Here is a 20,277-nt window from a genome sequence, read left to right on the forward strand (position 1 = left end):
AAATTAGTCTTCAAAAAAAAAAAAGTTATGACAGATTCTTCTTTGGGGTAAAAAAAAAAAAAATCACAACTGAATACTTTCTTCCAAAGATCAGAAATAAGATGAAGAGGTCCACTCTACTGTTGGCTTCAACATTACACCAGAGGTCTTAGCCAATACAATGAAATAAATGAAATAAAAGGGGCATTCAGATAGGACAGAAAGAAGTAAAACAATCTTAATTTGCAAATTACATCATCTCGTATGTAGAAAATCCTATGTAATGCAACAAAAACTATTAAAATAAATGACTAGAAGCCTCTACCAATTGTGCCCCCCTGGCCCCCTGCCAGCAGGGACACCACATTTAACAACTATTTACACACACAAAAATCACCTTCATAAGAACCAAAAATCAAGTGAGCAATCACAGTACCCAGTTTTAACTTCCTATCACTGAAAGAGGTACTGAAAAGGGTAGAAAACACAGTCTTGAATCATCAAGACCAGTCCTCTCCCATCCCCCGGCAGTGGCCACATGGTACACAGAGTATGCTTGGAGGAGAAAAAGAGCACTGTGATTGTGGTACTTTGCAGTAAACTCACTGCTGCCCTGTCACAGCAGAAAGCAAAACCAGGATGAACTCAGCCAATGTCCACCCAGGAAGGGAGCATTTAGACCAGTCACAGCCAGAGGGGAATTGCCCATTCCAGCAGTCAGAACTTGAGTTTCAGCAACCTAGAGAGACATGAAAGAGGGAGGCTACGGGAGTGCTTGCAACACCCCTTCTGCACCCTAGCCAGGACAGCTTGCAGCAACAAAAGTGACTCCATCCTTCTGCTTGAGGAGAGGAGACAGACGGTAAAGAGAACATTGTCTTGCCTCTTGGATACCAGTTCAGCCACAGTAGGATAGAGCACTGGGCAGTCATTAGACCCCTATTATAGGCCCTACCTCCTGAATGACATTTCTAAACACAACCTGGGCCAAAAAAACAAACCCACTGCCTTGAAAGGGCGGACCCAGTCCTGGCAGGCTTCATTACCTGCTGACTTAAGAGCCTATGGTCCCTGAATAACCAGCAGTGATACCCAGGTAGTACGCTGTGGGCCCTGGGTCAGATTCAGACATGCTAACCTCAGGTGAGACCTAGCACATTTCCAGTTGTAGTGGTGGCTATGGGGAGAGACTCCTTCTGCTTGAGAAAAACAAAGAGAAAGTTAAGGGGACTTTGTCTTACACCTTAGGTATCATCTCAAACACAGTGGGGTAGAGCACTAAGCACATTCTTACAGCTCCCAATGCCAGGTCTTGCCTCTTGGATGGCACTTCTAGACCTGCTGTGGGCCAGAGAGGAGCCCACTGCCCTGCAGGGTAAGTCCCAGGCCTGGCAGCATTCACCACAATCTGACTGAAGGAAACCTGGGATTTCCGCCAACATCAGCAGTAGCCCGACAGTCCTTCCTGTGGGCCTGTGGTAGTGGTGGCCAGGGAGAGAGGCTCTTTACCTGTGGAAAGGAGAGGGAAGAGCGGGGAAGACTTCGTCTCGTGGCTTGAGTGCCAGTTTAGCTGTAGAATAGGGCACCAGGTAGATTTCTAAGGTTTTGACTCCACTCCTTGGTTAACAGACATCTTTGGACCCACTTAGAGCCCTTGAGGAAAGGACACAAGCTTGGCTGGCTTCACCACCTGCTGATTATAAAGCTCAGGTGCCTTGAGCAAACAGGCAGGAGTCAGGCAGCAATTACAGTGGGCCTTGGGCATGACCCAGTGCTGTGCTGGCTTCAGGTCTCACCCAGTGCAGTTCCAGTACTGGTAGCAACATGGTGACTGTGTCACCCCATCCCCTGCTCCAGGTGACTCAAAACAGAGAGAGACCCCATTTGTTTGGGAGAAAGGAATGAAAGGGAACAAGAGTTTTTGCCTGGTAATGTAGAGAATGCTTCCAGATATTATCCAAGACCACAAAGGCAGTGCCCCTACAAGTCTGCATAAATCACAGTGTTACTGGGCTTGAAGTGGCCCCTAATACAGATACAGCTTGGATCACAACACCCAAGTACCTTGTATTACCTGGAAAGCCTTCCCAAGGACGACAGGTACAAACAAAGCACAGAAGTGAAGACTACAATAAATACCTAACTCTTGAATGTACAGACTCTGTCGAACATCCACAGGATTCCAAACCATTCAGGAAAACAGGACCTCCATACACAAACTAAATTTAGGCACCAGGAACCAATCCTGGCCTGAAAGATATGGGACCTTTAACACAGAGAACTCAAAATTGCTGAAGAAACTCAGAAAACTTCAAGATAACCGAGAGACCGAATTTAGAAATCTATCTAGATCAACTTAACAAGGAGATTGAAATCAATAAAAAGAATGAAGCACAAATTCTAGAGCAGAAAAATGCAACTGACATACTGAAGAATGCATCAGTGTCTCTTAATATCAGAATCGATGAAGCAAAAGAAAGAATTAGTGAGCTTGAAGACACCCTATTTAAAAATAGAGGGAACAACAACAACAAAAAGAATGAAAGAGAATAAACCATGCCTACAAGAACTAGAAAATAGCCTCAAAGGGGGAAATTTTTTTCTTTTTTTCCAGATAGGGTCTCCCTCTGTTGCCCAGGCTGGAGTACAGTGGCACAAAAAACAGTCAGAGGGAACAACAACAAAAAAAGAATGAAAGAGAATAAACCATGCCTACAAGAACTAGAAAACAGTCTCAAAAGGGGAAAGTTTTTCTTTTTTTCCAGACAGAGTCTCCCTCTGTCACCCAGGCTAGAGTATAAGTGGCACAATCAGAGCTTACTGCAGCCTCAACCTCCTGGGCTCAAGAGATCCTCCTGTCTCAGCCTCCTGAGTAGCTGGGACTATAAGCATGTGTCACCATGCCCAGCTAATTTTAATTTTTTTTGTAAAGAAGGGGTCACACTTTGTTGCCCAGGCTGCTGTCAAACTCCTATGTGCAAGCAATCTTCCCATCTCGGCCTTCCAAAGTACTGGGATTACAGGCATGAGCCACCATGCCCAGGCATAAACGGGCAAATGTAAGAGTAATGAAGAATTCAAAAGGAGGTACAGAAAGAGATAAGGGTAGAAAGTTTATTCAAAGAGATAATAACAGAGATCTTTCCAAACCTGGAGAAAGATATAAATATTCATGTACAAGAAGGTTCTTGAACAACAACAAGCAGATTTAACCTAAAGACTACCACAAGGCATTTATAATCAGACTCCCAAAGGTCAAGAATAAAGAAAGGATCCTAAAAGCAGCAAGAGAAAAGAAACAAATAACATCCAATGGAGATCCCGTATGTGTGGCAGCAGCCTTTTCAATGGAAATCTTACATGGCAGGAGAGAGTAGCATGAAATATTTAAAGTGCTGAAGGAAAAAAAAAAAAAAGTTTACCCTAGAATAGCATGTCTGGTGAAAATATCCTTTAAGCATAAAGGAGAAATAAAGATATTCCCAGACAAACAAAAGCTGAAGGATTTCATCAACACCACACTTGTTCTATAAGAAATGTTAAGCGGGGGGCAAGCACAGTGACTCACACCTGTAATCCCAGCACTTTGGGAGGCCAAGGTGGGTGGATCACCTGAGGTCAGGAGCTCGAGACCAGCCTGGCCAACATGGCGAAATCCCATCTCTACTAAAAATACAAAAATTAGCTGGGCATGGTGGTTGGCACCTATAATCCCAGCTAGTTGGGAGGCTGAGACAGGAGAATTGCTTGAACCCAGGAGGCAGAGGTTGCAGTAAGCCAAGATTGCGCCATTGTACTCCAGCCTGGGCGACAAGAGTGAAACTCAAGAAAGAAAAAGAAGGGAGCCGGGCACAGTGGCTCACACTTGTAATCCCAGCACTTTGGGAGGCTGAGGCAGGTGGATCGCCTGAGGTCAGGAGTTCGAGACCAGCTTGGCCAACATGGTGAAACCCCGTCTCTACTAAAAACACAAAAAATTAGCTGGGCATGGTGGCGGGCACATGTAATCCCAGCTACTAGGGAAGCTGAGGCAGGAGAATCACTTGAACCCAGGAGGTGGAGGTTGCAGGGAGCCGAAATCACGCCATTGCACTCCAGCCTGGGCAAAAAGAGTGAAACTCCGTCTCAAAAAAAAAAAAAAAGAAAAGAAAAAAAAGGAAATGCTAAGGGGGATTAATCAACCAGAAAGAAAAGGACACTAATGAGCAATAACAAATCATCTGAAGGTACAAAACTCACTGATAAAAGTAAGTACACAAAGCATATTATCACATTATAATAATAATGTATAACTGTGGTATGTAAACTACTCTGGTCTTAAGAAAAAAGACAAGATGAACCAATCAAAAATAATAACTACAGCTTTGCAAGACACAGTACAACGAGTTATGAACAGAAACAACAATAAGTTAAAAAGCGGAGGGGGTGTCAAAGTTAAAGTATAGAGTTTTCTTCATTAGTTTTCTTTTTGCTTGTTTGTTTACACAATCATGTTAACTTGTCACTAGTTTAAAATAATGGGTTATAAAATAGTATTTGCAAGCTTCATGGTAATCTCAAATCAAAAAACACAATGAATACAAAAAAAGTAAAATTAAGTCATACCACCAAAGAAAATTACCTTCCCTAAAAGAAAGACAGGAAGACAGGAAAGGAAAAAGACTAGAAAACAAAGAGTAAGGATGTAGAAAAGAGAGAACCCTGAAACACTGCTGATGGTGGGAATGTGAATTAGTACAACCACTACTATGGACAACAGTTTGGAGGTTCCTCAAAACACTAAAAACTGAGCTACCATATAATCCAGCAATCCTGCTGCTGGGTATATAACCTCCCTCAGAAAAAAAAAAAAAAAAAAAAAAAAAAAAACCCAAAAAAATGGAAATCTGTATACCAAAGAGATATCTGCACTCTGTTTATTGCACTACTGTTTACAATAGCCAATATTTGGAAGCAACCTAAGTGTCCATCAACAGATGAATGAATAAAGAGATGTGGTACAAAGAGTGAGATCTTGTTATCTGCAACAACATGGATAGAACTGGTGGTCATTATATTAAGTGAAATAAGCCAGACAGAAAGACAACCTTGAACTCATAGAGACAGAGAGTAGAAGGATGGTTACAATAGGCTATAAAGGGTAGTGGGAAGCAGGGGGAAATTTGGGATGGTTAATGGGTACAAAAAATATATAAAGAATAGGACCTAGTACCTGATAGCACAACAGGGTGACTATAGTCAATAATAATTTAATTGTACATTATCAAATAACTAAAGCTGTATAATTGAATTGTTTGTAATACAAAGAATAAATGCTTGAGGTGATGGATACCCCAATTTACCCTGCTGTGATTATTACACATTGCATGTCTGTATCAAAATATTTCATGTACCCTATAAATAGATATACCTACTATATATCCACAAAAATTAAAATATAAACAAATAAAAAACAGTTAAGTAATGTTACAGGGTACAAGGTCAATATACAAAAATAAATTATATTTCTATATACCATCATTGAACAATCCAAAACTGAAATTAGAAAACAATTATATTTACAAAAGCACCAAAAAAGAATAAAATATATAGGAATAAATTTTACCAAAAAAAGCAAAACCTGTATGCTTAAAACTATAAGACACTGTTGAAAGTAATTTTAGGGTCAGGTGCAGTGGCTCAAACCTGTAATCCCAGCACTTTGGGAGGCTGAGGCAGGCGGATCACCTGAGGTCTGGAGTTTGAGACCAGCCTGACCAACCTGGAGAAACCCCGTCTCTACTAAAAATACAAAATTAGCCATGTGTGGTGGTACATGCCTGTAATTCCAGCTACTCAGGAGGCTGAGGCAGGAGAATCGCTTAAACCAGGAAGTGGAGGTTGCAGTGAGCCAGGATCATACCCACTGCACTCCAGCCTGGGTAACAAGGGCAAAACTCCGTCTCAAAAAAGAAAGTAATTTTAAAAGACCTAAGTAAATTGATATATTCACATTCACAGATCAAAAGATTTAATATTGTTAAGAAAGATCCTCCAATTTGATCAAGAAATATAACATAATCCATATTAATATCTCAGCTAGCTTTCTTATAGAAATTGACAAGCTATCCTAAAATCTATATAGAAAAGTAAGGGAGCCAAAATAACACGCAATAACTTGAAAAGAGGCACAAAGTTGGAAGATTCACACTTTCTGATTTCAAACCTACTAAAAAGCTACAGTGATAAGACACTATGGTAATGGCATATGGACAAACAGAAATCAATGGAATAGACTAGAGGGGCCAAATATAAATCTTCACATTTACGGTAAAGTGATTTTCTACCAAGAAAAGTCTTTTCAATAACTGGTTCTGGGACAACTGAATTTCCACATGCAAAACAATGAAGCAGGATGTCTTCCTTAGACCGCACACAAAACATTAACTGTTAATGGATGACACACCTAAATATCAGAGCTAAAACTATAAAACTCTCAGAATAAAACATACAAGTAAGTTTTTGTGACCTTGGCTTCAGCAATGGTTTCTTAGATACAACAACAAAAGTACAAATGACAAAAATAAAAATACATTAGTTGGATTTCATCAAAATTTAAAACTTCCATGCTTCAAAAGACACCATCAAGAAAGTGAAAAGACAACCTACAGAATGGGAGAAAATATTTACAAATCATGATAAGGAACTTCTGGATGGAGGACATAAAGAATTTTTACAACTCAATAATAAGAAAAACCAACAAAAGAAATGGACAAAGGATTTGAATGGACAATTCTCTAAGAAAAATGTAGAAATGTCCAATAGGCTCATGAAAAGGTGTTCAATATCATTAGCTATCAGGAAAATTCAGATCAGAACTATAATGAGATAACTATTTCACACCACTAGAATGTCTCTAATCAAAAAAGACAGACATATAGTTTAGCACTGAAGAGAATGGAATCTTCATCCCTTGCTAGCTGAAACATTAAATGCTGCAACCACTGTGGAAAAGAGTTTGGCAGTTCCTCAAAAGGTAAAACATAGAGTTAGCATATGACCCAGAAATTCACCTCCCAGGTATATACCCGACAGAAATGAAAACATATGTCTATGCAAAAACTTGCATATGAATGTTTGAAGCAACATTATTCACATTAGCTACAAAGTAGAACCAACCCAAATATACATCAACAGGTGACCAGATAAATAAAATGGGATAACATTCATACAATGCAATATTACTTGGCAATAAAAGGAAGTATTGATACAGGCTACAACATGCATGAACCTTGAAAATGTTTTACTAGGTCAAAGAAACCAGACCCAAAAGATCACACGGTATGATTTCATTAATATGAAATTCTCAAAATAGGCAAATCTATAAAGTAGATTACTGGTTGACCAGGGCTGGCAAACGTGGGGTGAAATTAGGAATGACCATTAGTGGATACTGGATTTCTTTCTGTGGTGATGAAAATGTTCTAACATTGATTGTAGTAGTGCCTGCATAACTGTAAATGTACTAAAAACAATTAAATTGTACGGTTTTAATGGCTGAATTCTTTGGTTGTAAATACAGCTCAAAAAAGTTGTTTAAAAAATAACTACAGCATAACTTATAATCGCCTAAAGATCAGTTGGCATAAGCTTCCTCAAAATACCCTGTTTATTATAAATCCTGAAAATGATGGTAGAATTTATTTTGCCCACCCCCCGCCGTTTCCTAGAATTTCAGGCAGTAAAATCTTTCAGAGTCAGTAAGAAGAAATGAAAAAAAATAAATCTTTTATTTTTCATTCTAGTTCATCCATACCAGAGGTGAATTTCTTAATTCAGCTGATATCCTCTAAGCTACACAGAAAAGCAAGGGCTCTGGCTCTCTAACTTCAATAATCTTATTTGAAGACATGGTAAAAATTAGGGTTTTCCAAATAGAGAAAAAAAATCACATATGTATATGTATGTAAGAGTGTGTGTGTGTGTGTATGCATATATGTACACATAGTTTTTTAAGATGGGATCTTCCTGTGTTGTCCAGGCTGGAGTGCAGTGGCTATTCACAGGCACAATAATAGCACATTGTCGCCTCAAACTCTTGGCCTCAAGCAATCCTCCCACCTTGGCCTTCCAAGTAGCTGAAACTACAGGCACAAGCCATTGCACCCAACGAATATTTTACATTTTTTAAAAAAACTGTATCTGATATTGTGGTTCATTTTATTCTGCAACTTGGAAAAATATCACTTCTGCTACTAAATGCACTGTGATAACAATGTTTACCTTTCTCTCATCAAAAATTCCTGCTGGTGGTCAGATGTGGTGCTTCACACCTGTAATCCCAGCACTTTGGGAGGCTGAGGCAAGTGGATCACTTGAGGTCAGGAGCTCAAGACCAGCCTGTCCAACATGGCAAAACCTCATCTCTATTAAAAATACAAAAATTGGCTGGGTATGGTGGCACACACCTGTAGTCCTAGCTACTTGGGAGTCTGAGACATAAGAATCACTTGAACCTGGGAAGTGGAGGTTGCAGTGAGCCAAGACTGTGCCACTACACTCCAGCCAGGGCAACAAAATGAGACACTGTCTTTAAAAAAAAAAAAAAAAAAGAAGAAAAAAAAGAAAATTCCTGTTGGTAGATATTTCAGATATCTCCTAGGTTTTTGTTGTTGTACTGCAAATATTACTGCAAGTTAATTAAAGCTGGAATCACCCAGAAAATTTCTTAGAAATGGCAAGATATGAATTAGAACTGAAATAATGACCATGATTTAGACTATAAAAAGTCAAATGGGAAATGTATTTCAGGAAATAGGGAAGCATAGAGCCAAAAAAAAAAAAAAAGTGAGTATGAAATACAGTTAAAATAGCAAATGTCCCCAAAATTAAACTCTATGTGACAAGCAGTGGGAGATGACATGCCAATTTATCTTCTGCTAGTCCTCTGCTCAAGAAACTAATAAAGCCCAAACTCCTTAAATTAATTTTTGTTAACACAAGATTACAATTTTTGAAAACCAAGATCATGAACACAATAGTTTAAAAAGATTAATTTAATTTGTTGGTGCTAGTTGCACAAGTATGTTCAGTTTGTGAAAAGTCATCAAGCTGAGCACTTATGATTTGTATACTTTTCTGTGTGTATGTTATAGTTCAATTAAAAGAAGGACAAAGAGACATAAAGACAGATTTTGATTTGGCAGCTAATAAGACAGAAGAACCCATTATAGCAATATAGCTTGAGAAATGAAGACCTAGAATTGACAATGTCAATGAGAATTAAAATGGAAGATTCTTGACCTAGTGAATGGATTTAGTGAACAAAAAAGAGACAATTCAATGAAATTTTTAAGGCTTTAGAAATAAATAATCATGACAGTATCAATAGATATGAAAGAACAAGAATATGGAGCTACTTCGAGTAAACTATAATCATTTCAGCTGGAAATTTTACCTTTAGCTAAAATATTAAGGTTAAAAATCCAAATTTGAGAGTCAATTACTTAAAGGTGACAGATGAAACCAACACACTGAATGTTGACAGAAAAGCAGAGAGTGAAGGATAAAATCCATGAGAACCTGTCAATCCAAGATTGAAAGGAGGAGAAACCAACCAAAGGATACAAATTAAGTAACCAAAAAGATAACAGGGGCCTGGAAGAGTCACAGATGTCAGGAGGAAAAGAAAAAAAAAAAGGTATTAATGTCGCAGGATCCTTAGGGTGTCGCTCTGCCAGCCAGAAACCTCTGTGGCCAGTGGTGCCCCTGCTTGGGTTTTGCTTGTGCCTGCTGAAGTCATTCCATCCACTCAGCCTGGCAGGCTGCACTGGCTAACACTACTGGCCTGGATTCCACACCTGCCAAGGGTGAGCCAGGTGCGGAGCAGCAAGGGGTGTGTGAGTGAGCAAGTGTGGGATCTGTCTACTGCGCACAGCCAGGCACACCAGCTGCGGCAGGACAGGCAGCTCCAGGCACCAGCACAGGCGCTGGCTCTGTTCAAGGCTACAGTTGGACCAGACATACCACATGTAGCTTCAGTAGCATCTGGACAGGGGGAACACGATGGCACCAGAAAGCTCAGAGACAGCAGGAACCACAGAGTCCCAAAGAGGGTGTTATAGGGTGTCACAGACCTGGCTCAGGGAGCCCCAAGGTCTGGGCTCCCAGAGGGGCCACAGATCTTCTCTCTCTCTCGTCGCACGCAACGTGGCAACCGGAGGGCATGTTTCCACTGTGTTTGTGTTACAGTTCTTTTAGTCCCACCATTCGGTGGGTCCCAAGCACTTGTCCCACGTCCAGAAAGAATGAGGTATGCAGACAACAGGAGGATGAGCAAGGCAGAGAGGAGCTTCACTAAGCGACAGAATAGCTCTCAGGAGATCCGAAGTGGGTAGGTCCTTTCTGCAGGCAGGTTGTCCCAATGTGTGTTGAACTCAGAAGGGAGGTAGCTCCTTTCCGCAAGCAGGTCATCTGGATGAATGTGTGTCTAGCTGAGCCTGGATTTTATGTGCTCAGAATCAAGGAACTGCATACTGATTCATCCATGGGCAGCCACGGTGTGCCTGGAAAAAGCACCATCAAATATGCCAAATGGTCATCAATGAGGTTCTCACTCTGGGCCACGGACTTCACCTGGAACTGGCAGCCCAGCCCGCAGGCTTCAGGCCATCCCTGGCCTGAGGTAAGGTTTCACCAGGGACCCACCCCTTTCTGCCTAAGAACCCGTCTGCCTTTAACATGCCATCCACGGCACCCAAACTGACTGTGCCAAGAGGCGTCTGCAGGCCAGTGCCAAGCTGCCTTCAGCCCCTGCAGCTCCTCCTCCCATCCTTATTGTTACCCAAAGTCCAGAGGGGACCACGGTGGCAAGGGGCTGGCAGGTCAGCACCACTCTGAGCACACACATACCCGGCCGGGTTGCAAAAGTGCCTGGGCTTGGCCACAACTTTGCTTCCCCCTGGAGCAGGCGCCAGGACCAGGGAGAGGCCAGGGAGCGAGAGCAGGCACTTTCAAACCTGCAGGGGCAGGGGGCTTCCTGGGACCCAAGCTGCAGCTGGGCAGCTGCAGCTGCACCCAGGAGCACAAAGCTCCCGCCTGTTCTCAGCCCCTGCCGGCTCTGCGGAGTGCACAGCCCTGGCCACATCTCCCCAGTCACAGCTAGCGTCTCCACAGCAGCTGCTCCAGATAGGCTGCCACCACCATCATTAGCAATGTCAAAAGTCAGAGGAAGATGTAAAAACTGCAAAAATCTCATCACCAAGCAGTACTTCAAAAGCTCCGACTGACTAATAGTGGAAAAAAAAAGTGTTTAAGAAAAAACAAAAATTTGGCCGGGTACGGTGGCTCACGCCTGTAATCCCAGCACTTTGGGAGGCCGAGGTGGGTGGATCACAAGGTCAGGAGATCGAGATCATCCTGGCTAACACGGTGAAACCTCATCTCCACTAAACATACAAAAAATTAGCCGGGCATGGTAGCAGGCGCCTATAGTCCCAGCTGCTTGGGAGGCTGAGACAGGAGAATTACGTGAACCCGGGAGGCAGAGCTTGCAGTGAGCCCAGATCACACCACTGCACTCCAGTCTGGGTGACAGAGCGAGATTCCGTCTCAAAAGAAAAAACAAAAACCAAAAATTTAAACATATCACCAACAAATAAAGAAGTACAACCTTATTCCATAAGTTTCACAGCATGGTTTTTAGTGAGTCCAGTACTACCCCAACCAGTCCAGAAGATATTCTGGCAAAGAAAAGTTAACAAAATCCTGAGATTTCACACTGGATACTCCAATATGAAAAGAAGCAGGCAGAGAATGAATAGACCAAACTAGGGAAAGTCAAGAAAATATCTAAAGAGAAAAGTCCCTCTGTATCAGCATAGGGCTTTAGAAAACATAGGGAGGACAGCACTGGCTTACAATTTTCCAGAGCTCTGTGATGAACTGGTGAATGAAATTTAAGTCCAGGCATACAGGATGTTTAAGGAACTCTTTAAAAGTAAGTAAATCTCAGGGCCTCCAACAAAGCCAAACTCAACCCCAGCCAGTATCTCTCCACTCATTTACCTCCACACTCACATGCCACAGAAACTGAAATGAGAAGGAAAACCCAGCTTGTGGTCCAGACAAGATGGCACAGACCATTTTTCCCAGTTAATCCCCAATAAGCACAAATATAAATAAATAATACAAGGGATAACTAAAGAACTCTGGAAGGTGGAAAGAAGAAGGTAGACTCCTTTGAAACCCTACAACTAGAAGAACAGCACAGAGGCAGGATGTCTTACGCCTACCTCACCCAAGTGAAGAAAGCCACCCAAACCTGGTTTTTCCCAGGCACAGCCTAGTAGCAGAAGGCAGCCCATGTAGGCCAGTTCCTCCCAGAACAGAACAGGTGTCCCTCTGACAAATATCAAGGAAGCCAGACACCACCAGCAAGACAGATTAATCAGGAACCTCAACAAAAACAAATAGCCAGGGGAAACACTCTCCTTCACCATGAGGCCTGAGACTCCCCTCCTTTTTTTTTCCAGTTTGCTCGTTTTTTAATTTCTAAAGCTCCGTCATAAACTTCTAGCAGGTGCCCATGTCACCTGCCACACTCACACCAGGTTGTCTGTGTAGCCAGCAAACAAATGACCATCAACAGACCAGGCCAGGAGGTATACTGGGACAGTTCTGCCTTGCTGCCACTACTGATAACTTCTTGCTTCAGTTCATCTATGATGATATTTACCCCTAAGTCCCAGATCTTGATGCCGGGGCCCATGACAACACAGAGCCAGTAGCAGTTGGTGCTGAAGCACAAGGTGTTGATAATGCCCCCACCATCTAGCATATAAAGGTGTTTGCCTTCATTGAGATCCCATAGCATGGCCTGGCCATCCTTGCCTCCAGATGCACAGAGGGATGCATCTGGAGAGAGAGTCACAGTGTTCAGATAACCTGTGTGGCCAATGTGGTTGGTCTTCAGCTTGCAGTTAGCCAGAGTCCATACCTTGACCAGCTTGTCCCAACTACAGGAGACAGTGATAGGGTTGCTGCTGTTAGGCAAGAAGCGAACACAAGACACCCACTCTGTGACTCTCATACTAGACAGTGTATCTGCACATACCCAGGTGTTGGGAACAGGCCCCCAAATCTGGCCATAAACTGGCCCCAAAACTGGCCATAAACAAAATCTCTGCAGCACTGTGACGTGTTCATGGTGGCCACAAAGCCCTGGAAGGCTGTCGGTTTACTGGAATGAGTGCAAGGAACGCCTGGCCCACCCAGGATGGAAAACCGCTTCAGGTGTTCCTAAGCCACAAACAATAGCATGAGCGATCTGTGCCTTAGGGACTTGTTCCTGCTACAGATAACTAGCCAGAGCCCATCCCTTTGTTTCAGCCCATTCCTTTGTTTCCCATAAGGAATACTTTTAGTAAATCTATAATCTATAGAAACAATGCTTATCACTGGCTTGCTGTCAATAAATATGTGGGTAAATCTCCGTTCAGGGCTCTCAGCTCTGAAGGCTGTGAGACCCCTGATTTCCCACTCCACATGCTATATTTCTGTGTGTGTGTCTTTAATTCCTCTAGCGCCAATGGGTTAGGGTCTCCATGACCAAGCTGGTCTTGGCACCCAAGGTATTCTATAACTTGATGGTTTTATCTCATGAGCCACAGGCAATCTGCTGGTTGTCAGGGGAGACCACATTCAGCACGTCCTTGGTATGGCCCACAAACTATCTCATGGTAATGTCCATTGTGAAATCCCAGAGGCAAGGGGTTCCATCCAAGGAGCCTGACAGGACAATCTGACCATCTGTGGAGATGACCAAGTCACTAAGAAAGTGGGAGTGACCACACATAGCATGTTGTGGGATGCCACAGTTGGTATCTTCCCTGCTCAGTTTCTACATAATGATGCTCTTGTCTTGAGAGGTAGACAGGATCATGTCCAGGAACTGTGGAGTAGCAGTGATCTGGGTTACCCAGCAGTTGGGGCCCTGAGGGTGACACAAAGGGTCGGTCATCTGCTCAGTCACAGTGACGGCAATTCGAGATTCCTCTTTTCCATCAAGAGAAACAAAGGCAGGCATGAAGAACCAGAAGAGAGGGGGCCTGCTCAGGAACTTCTTTCTCTACAAGCAGCCCAGTTAAGAACCTTGGTCTTCACAGGTCTGAGGATCTCCTTCTCTATCCAGAGACATCAGAACAGGCAGTCGGAACTGGCAAGCAAAACCCAGTTTTGCTAGATATCCAATCTCAGGAAGCCTCTTGTTCTTCATAGGTCCAAGACTCTCTTCCCCTGTCCAGAGACATCAGGGTAGCAGGGAGCATGGTAAGGAAATTCCAGCCCATCCCTTCCCCAGCAATAGATATACACTAACTCAGCCTAAGAATGAATCTCCTGCTCCCTCAGGCAGCACCACCAGAGACCAGTGAGAGCCCTAGTGCCACCAGATACAAGAAGCCAACCAAAACAGTGCAGACTCAAAATTAAACTATCATTGGAACCACAACCCACAAAAATATAGGCTAAGACCTGCATGATAAACCTAAACAGGATGATTGCTTGTGAAAATAAAAGGCTGAACTAGTCCTCAGAATCTCCTAACATATTAGACAAAATATTTAAGTTTCAAATGGAAATCACCTGTCACACCAAAAACCAAGAAAAACTATAACTTGAATGAGAAAAGACAATCAACCAATGCAAACACCTAGATGAATCAGCTGTTGAAATTATCTGACAAGAATTTTAAAACAACCATCATAAAAATGCTTCGACAATCAATTACAAATTCTCTTAAAACAAATGTAAAAATAGAAGATCTAAGCAAGGAAATACAAGTTATAAAAGCAACCAGATGAAAATTATGTAACTAAGAAATGCAATAACAAAAGACAAGCTAGATAGGCTCAGTAGCAGAGTGAAGATGACACAGGATACAATCAATGAGCTTATGGACAGAACAACAGAATTCACCCAATCCAAACAACCCAGAAAAAAATAGACAGAAAAAAATTAAGAAAGCCTCACAGACCTGTGGGACAACAACAAAAGATCCAACATTTGTATCATCAGAGTGCAAGGAGAAGAGAGAGCCAGATTGAAAGATAATTCAAAGAAATATGGTCCCGCCTACTGTATAGCTACAGAAATCAAGACAGTGTGCTATTAGTCGAAGACAGACAATAGATCAATGAAACAGAGAATCCAGAAATAACCAACAGAAATATGTTCAACTGATTTTTGACAAAGGGCTAATAGTAATCCAATAGAAGAAGAATAGCCTTTTCAACAAACAGTACAGGGGCAATTAGGCATCTATTGGCATAAAAGAAAAAAGAACCTTGACTGACAACTGTCACAAAATTTAACTCAGCCCTGGCACAGTGGCTCACACCTGTAATCCCAGCACTTTGGGAGGCCAAAGCAGGCATATTGCTTGAGCCCAGGAGTTCAAGATCAGCCTGGGCAACAAAGCGCAACCCCATCTCTACCAAAAAAATAAAAAGAAAACAAAAATTTAACTCAAAAGGATTATGGACTTAAATGTAAACATAAAGCTGCTTAAACCTGCTAACATTTAGAGAAAAAAATACAGGAGGAAATCTTTAAGATCTAAAGCTAAGCAGAGTTCTTAGATTTGACACCAAAACCACAATCCAAAAAAGAAAAAAATGAATAAAATAGACCTCATCAAAAGTAAAATATTTTGCTCATGTGAACAAGATGAAAACAAGTTGCAACTTCTGGCTTCTAGTGGGCATGTAAGAAAATTGGTCTATGCAGGAGGTTGAGGGGGGAGGACTACTTAAGGCCAGGAGTTCAAGTCCAGCTTGGGCAACACAGCAAGAGCTCATCTCTAAAAAAAAAAAAAGAAAAGAAAAGAAAAAAAAATACTTGGAAGTCACTAGGCCATCCTACCAACAAGAAAAGCTAAACAAACTGAAAAATCTACAACTCTTCTCAGATCAGTAAGAGAAATGAAGTCACGTGGCAAACCCCTGCCCCACAAATTGGAGAAACAGGTGACTGCAAAGAATCCCATCATACTGAAGCAGAAAACTCAGCAGGAACCAGTGCAGGGTAGGAAAAACTGAACTGCAACCGACAAACTGCTGAAGGCTCAGTGCCAACAAGTGGGAAACTTAAAAATGCCAGGGGGACTCAGTCATAGAAGAGCCTTCATACTCTTACTAGTTTCATCTCCAGTAAATCAATATGGTTCTCACAGTATGTATTACAGGGTGGAGAAAAAAAAAGAGAGAAAAAAAAACCCTATTACTTCTGACAGGGGGGGAAAACAAAATCATTTTTAAATAAGCTAGAACATTCTGTTCTTAATAAGGTCTTTCCCTCAGGAGAAACTATTTAGTCAGAGCCTGCTGGGGTTTTATCAGAGCCTAACTAACTTACAGGAAGGGAAATAGGAAATACCAATTGCAGCCCATACTAGCCATGCTGTCTTACCTTGGGAGATGGGGGATAGTTCTAACAAACATTTGTGAAAGTCACACCCAGAGACACAGAGACTCATTAAAAGACTGAGATCTAATCATTGGACTGTAGAATGCTTCCTATCGCCCAACACCTTACTGCCACATTACTAAAGGCCTATTTACAAAGCAGCTCCTTTTACCCAAGACATCAGCTTCAGCTATCCAGAAAAATTTATATGGCATACTAAAAGGCAAAAAAACACAGTCTAGGCTGGGCATGGTGGCTCATGCCTATAATCCCAGCACTTTGGGAGGCCAAGGCAGGTGGATCACCTGAGGTCAGGAGTTCAAGACCAGCCTGGCCAACATGGTGAAACACCATCTCTACTAAAAATACAAAAATTGGCCGGGCGTGGTAGCAGGCACCTGTAATCCCAGCTACTTGGGAGGCTGAGGCAGGACAATCGCTTGAACCCAAGAAGCAGAGGTTGCTGTATGCCAAGATCACACCACTGCACTCCAACCTGGGTGACAAAGTGAGACAAAAAAAAAAAAAAAAAAAACACAGTCTGAAGAAAGAGAGCTAGTATAAGAACCAGACTCAGACATGGCAAACGATGTGAGAATTATCAGATCGATTACAAAAACAACTATGATTAATATGCTAAGGGTTCTAATGGATAAAATAGACTGCATAAAAGAACAGATGGGCAATGTAAGCAGAGAAATGGAAATTATAAGACAGAACCAAAAAGAAACACTAGAGATCAAAAACACTGTAACAGAAATGAAGAATGCCTATGTTGGGTTCAATTAAATTGATAGGCTCAGTCTAGTAGACTGGACACAGCTGAGGAAAGAAAATCTAGAGGATATCCCAACAGACACCTAAAAAAAACTACAAAGCAAACAGAAAAAAGACTGAAAAAATACAGAGCAGAATACACAAAAACTGTGGGATAAGTATAAAAGGTATAACATACATGTAATGGGAATGCCAAAAGAAGAATGAGAGAAAGGAACAGAAAAAATATTTGAAACAATAATAAATGACAATTTCACCAAATCAATGTCAAGCACTAAACAATCAATCCAAAAAGCTCAGAAAACTCCAAGCAGGATAATGATTAAAAAACAAACAAACAATAACAAAAAAAAACCCTACATCTAGGCATATCACAATTCAAACTACAGAAAATAAAAGATAAAGAAAAAATCCTGAAAGAAGCCAGTGGAAAAAAGACATTACCTACCAAAAAGCAAAGAGAATAATTACATTGACGTTACCTCCAAAACCATATAAGTAAGAAGGGAGTGAAGTGAATTATTTAAAATCTTAACATAGAAAGTAAAAAATTTTTTTAAAAAACCAACCTAGAATTATGTATCTTGCAGAATTATCCTTCAAAAGTGAAAGAGAAATAGTTTCTCAAACATAAAAATTGAGGGAATTTGTTGCCAGTAGACCCAACTTGCAAGAAATGTCCAAAAGAAAAGTTCTTCAGGGGGAAGAAAAATGATAGAGGTCAGAAACTGACATCTATATAAAGAAAAGCACTGGAGATGAGCAAGTGAAGGTAAGATTTAAAGAATACTTGTTTTTCTTACTCTCAATTGATCTAACACAGAAGCATTTGTTCAAAATAGCAGCAACAATATATTCGATTATGTATGCTCGTGTGTGTATATAGATATATGCTTATGTACGTTTATCTATAAGTGTAATAAATAACAGCAATGGTACAAAGGATGGAGATGGTAACTAGTATTTTATTATTTTGATCCTACTAAAATCCGGAACAAGGTAAGGCTGTCCCCTGTCACCTCTCCTTCTCAACATCTTACTGGAAGTCCTACTAATGCAATAAGATAGGAAGGAGACATTAAAAGTGTACTGATCGGGAAAAATAAAATAAAACTGTGTTTGTTCACAGATGACAAGATTGTCTGTGTAGAAAACCTGAAAGAATTGACCCAAAGAACTCCCTGAACTAATAAGCAATTACAGCAATGGCAGGCTTCAAGGCTAATACACAAAAGTCAATTGCTTTCCTATATACCAGCAATGAATAAGTACAATTTGAAAGTAAAAATACAATACCATTTATATTTGTAGCCTCCAAAATGACATACTTACATTTACATATAAATCTAACAAAATGTGTTCAAGACAAACACACGAAAAACACATTTCCGATTAAAGAAATCAAAGAACTAAATAAATGAAGAGATACTCCATGTGCATGGACAAGAAGAGTCAATATTGTGAAAATGTCAATTCTTACCAATTTCATTTACAGATTCAATTTAATCCCAATCAAAATCTTATCAAGTTATTTTGTGGATATCAATAAATAGATTCTGGCAAAAGACCCAGAATAGCCAACAGAGCATTAAAGGAGAAGAATCAAGTTGGAGGACTGACACTGCCCAATTTCAAGACTTACAATAAAGTTATAGTAATCAAGGCAAGTGTGGTATGAGCAAAAGAACAGACAAATAGATCAATAAAAGAGAACAGAGAGTACAGAAATAGACCAACAAAAAATGCAGTCAACTGTTCTTTGACAAAGAAAGCAATATAACCAAGAAAAGATAGTCTTTTCAACATAACAGTGCTAGAACAACTGGACATCCACTTGCAAAAAAAAAAAAAAAAGAGCCTAGACACATATCTTACACACTTCACAAAAATTAACTCAAAATTAATCATAGGCCACAATGTAAAATGCAAAAGTAAAACTCCTAGAGGACAACATGGAGAAAATTTAGATTCCCTTGAGTTTGAGTATGACTTTTGAGATTTAACACCAAAGGCACAATCCATGAAGGAAAGAATAAGCCGAACTTCATTAAAATTATATTCTCTGCTCTTTGAAACACACTGTCAAGAGAATGAAAAGACAGAGCACAAACTGGTAAAATATATTTATAATAGATATCTCCGATAAAGGACTGTTATCCAAAATATACAAAGAATAATAAGAAAACAACCCAATTTAAAAATGGGCCACAGACCTTAACAGACAACTCACCAAAGAATATACACGGACTTGGCCAGGCGCAGTGGCTCACGTCTATAATCCCAGCACTTTGGGAGGCTGAGGCGGGCGGATCACGAGGTCAGGAGTTCGAGACCAGCCTGACCAACATAGTGAAACCCCATCTCTACTAGAAAAAAAATAGAAAAATTAGCCGGGCATGGTGGTGTGTGCCTGTAATCTCAGCTACTCAGGAGGCTGAGGCAGGAGAATGGCATGAACCCGGGAGATGGAGCTTACAGTGAGCCGAGATCCTGCCACTGCACTCCAGCCTGGGTGAAGATAGAGCGAGACTCCATCTGAAAAAATATATATATATACACGGACAGAAAATAAGCATATGAAAAGATGCTCCACACCACATGACTTCCAGGAAATGCACATTAAAACAACATTGAGATACCACCTCACATTTATCAGAACAGCCAAAATCCAGGACACTGTTAACACTAAATGCTGGTGAGGACGTCAAGCAACAGGAACTCTCATTTATTGCTGGTAAGAATGCAAAATGGTATAGCCATTTTGGAAGACAGTTTGGACACTTTGGAAGACATTTTGGCAGTTTCTTACAAAACTAAACGTACTCTTACCATACAAAATGCAATCGTATTAACTATGATTAAATTAAATGCCCCATAAGTCCTTGGTATGGAAAGGGTTGAAATTTTATATCCACACAAAAATCTGAACATTGAACATCAATGTTTACAGCGGATTTATTTATAATTGCCAAAACTTGGAAGCAATCAAGATGTCTTTCAATAGGTGAATAGATGAACTGTGGTAAATACAAAAAATGGAATATTATTCAGCACTAAAAAGAACTGAACTATCAAACC

General features: G+C 40.9%; 2 protein-coding genes across 5 annotated transcripts in view; both read right to left on the minus strand.

Annotated features, from left to right (window-relative positions):
- FER (FER tyrosine kinase) overlaps positions 1-20,277 on the minus strand; it is a 451,703-nt gene that overhangs the window by 388,034 nt on the left and 43,392 nt on the right. The window lies entirely within an intron of this gene.
- LOC117066025 (receptor of activated protein C kinase 1-like) lies at positions 12,548-13,212 on the minus strand. The gene has a single exon (XM_033181535.1). The coding sequence runs from the start codon at positions 13,046-13,048 to the stop codon at positions 12,548-12,550; it is 501 nt and encodes a 166-aa protein (XP_033037426.1). The 5' UTR covers positions 13,049-13,212.

Source organism: Trachypithecus francoisi, unplaced genomic scaffold (assembly GCF_009764315.1).
Source record: "Trachypithecus francoisi isolate TF-2019V2 unplaced genomic scaffold, Tfra_2.0 Lachesis_group2, whole genome shotgun sequence".
Lineage (NCBI taxonomy): Eukaryota > Metazoa > Chordata > Mammalia > Primates > Cercopithecidae > Trachypithecus > Trachypithecus francoisi.

Coding starts and splice junctions, on each gene's coding strand:
- LOC117066025 (XM_033181535.1), bottom strand. CDS start 13,048: ATGAGAGTCACAGAGTGGGTGTCTTGTGTTCGCTTCTTGCCTAACAGC.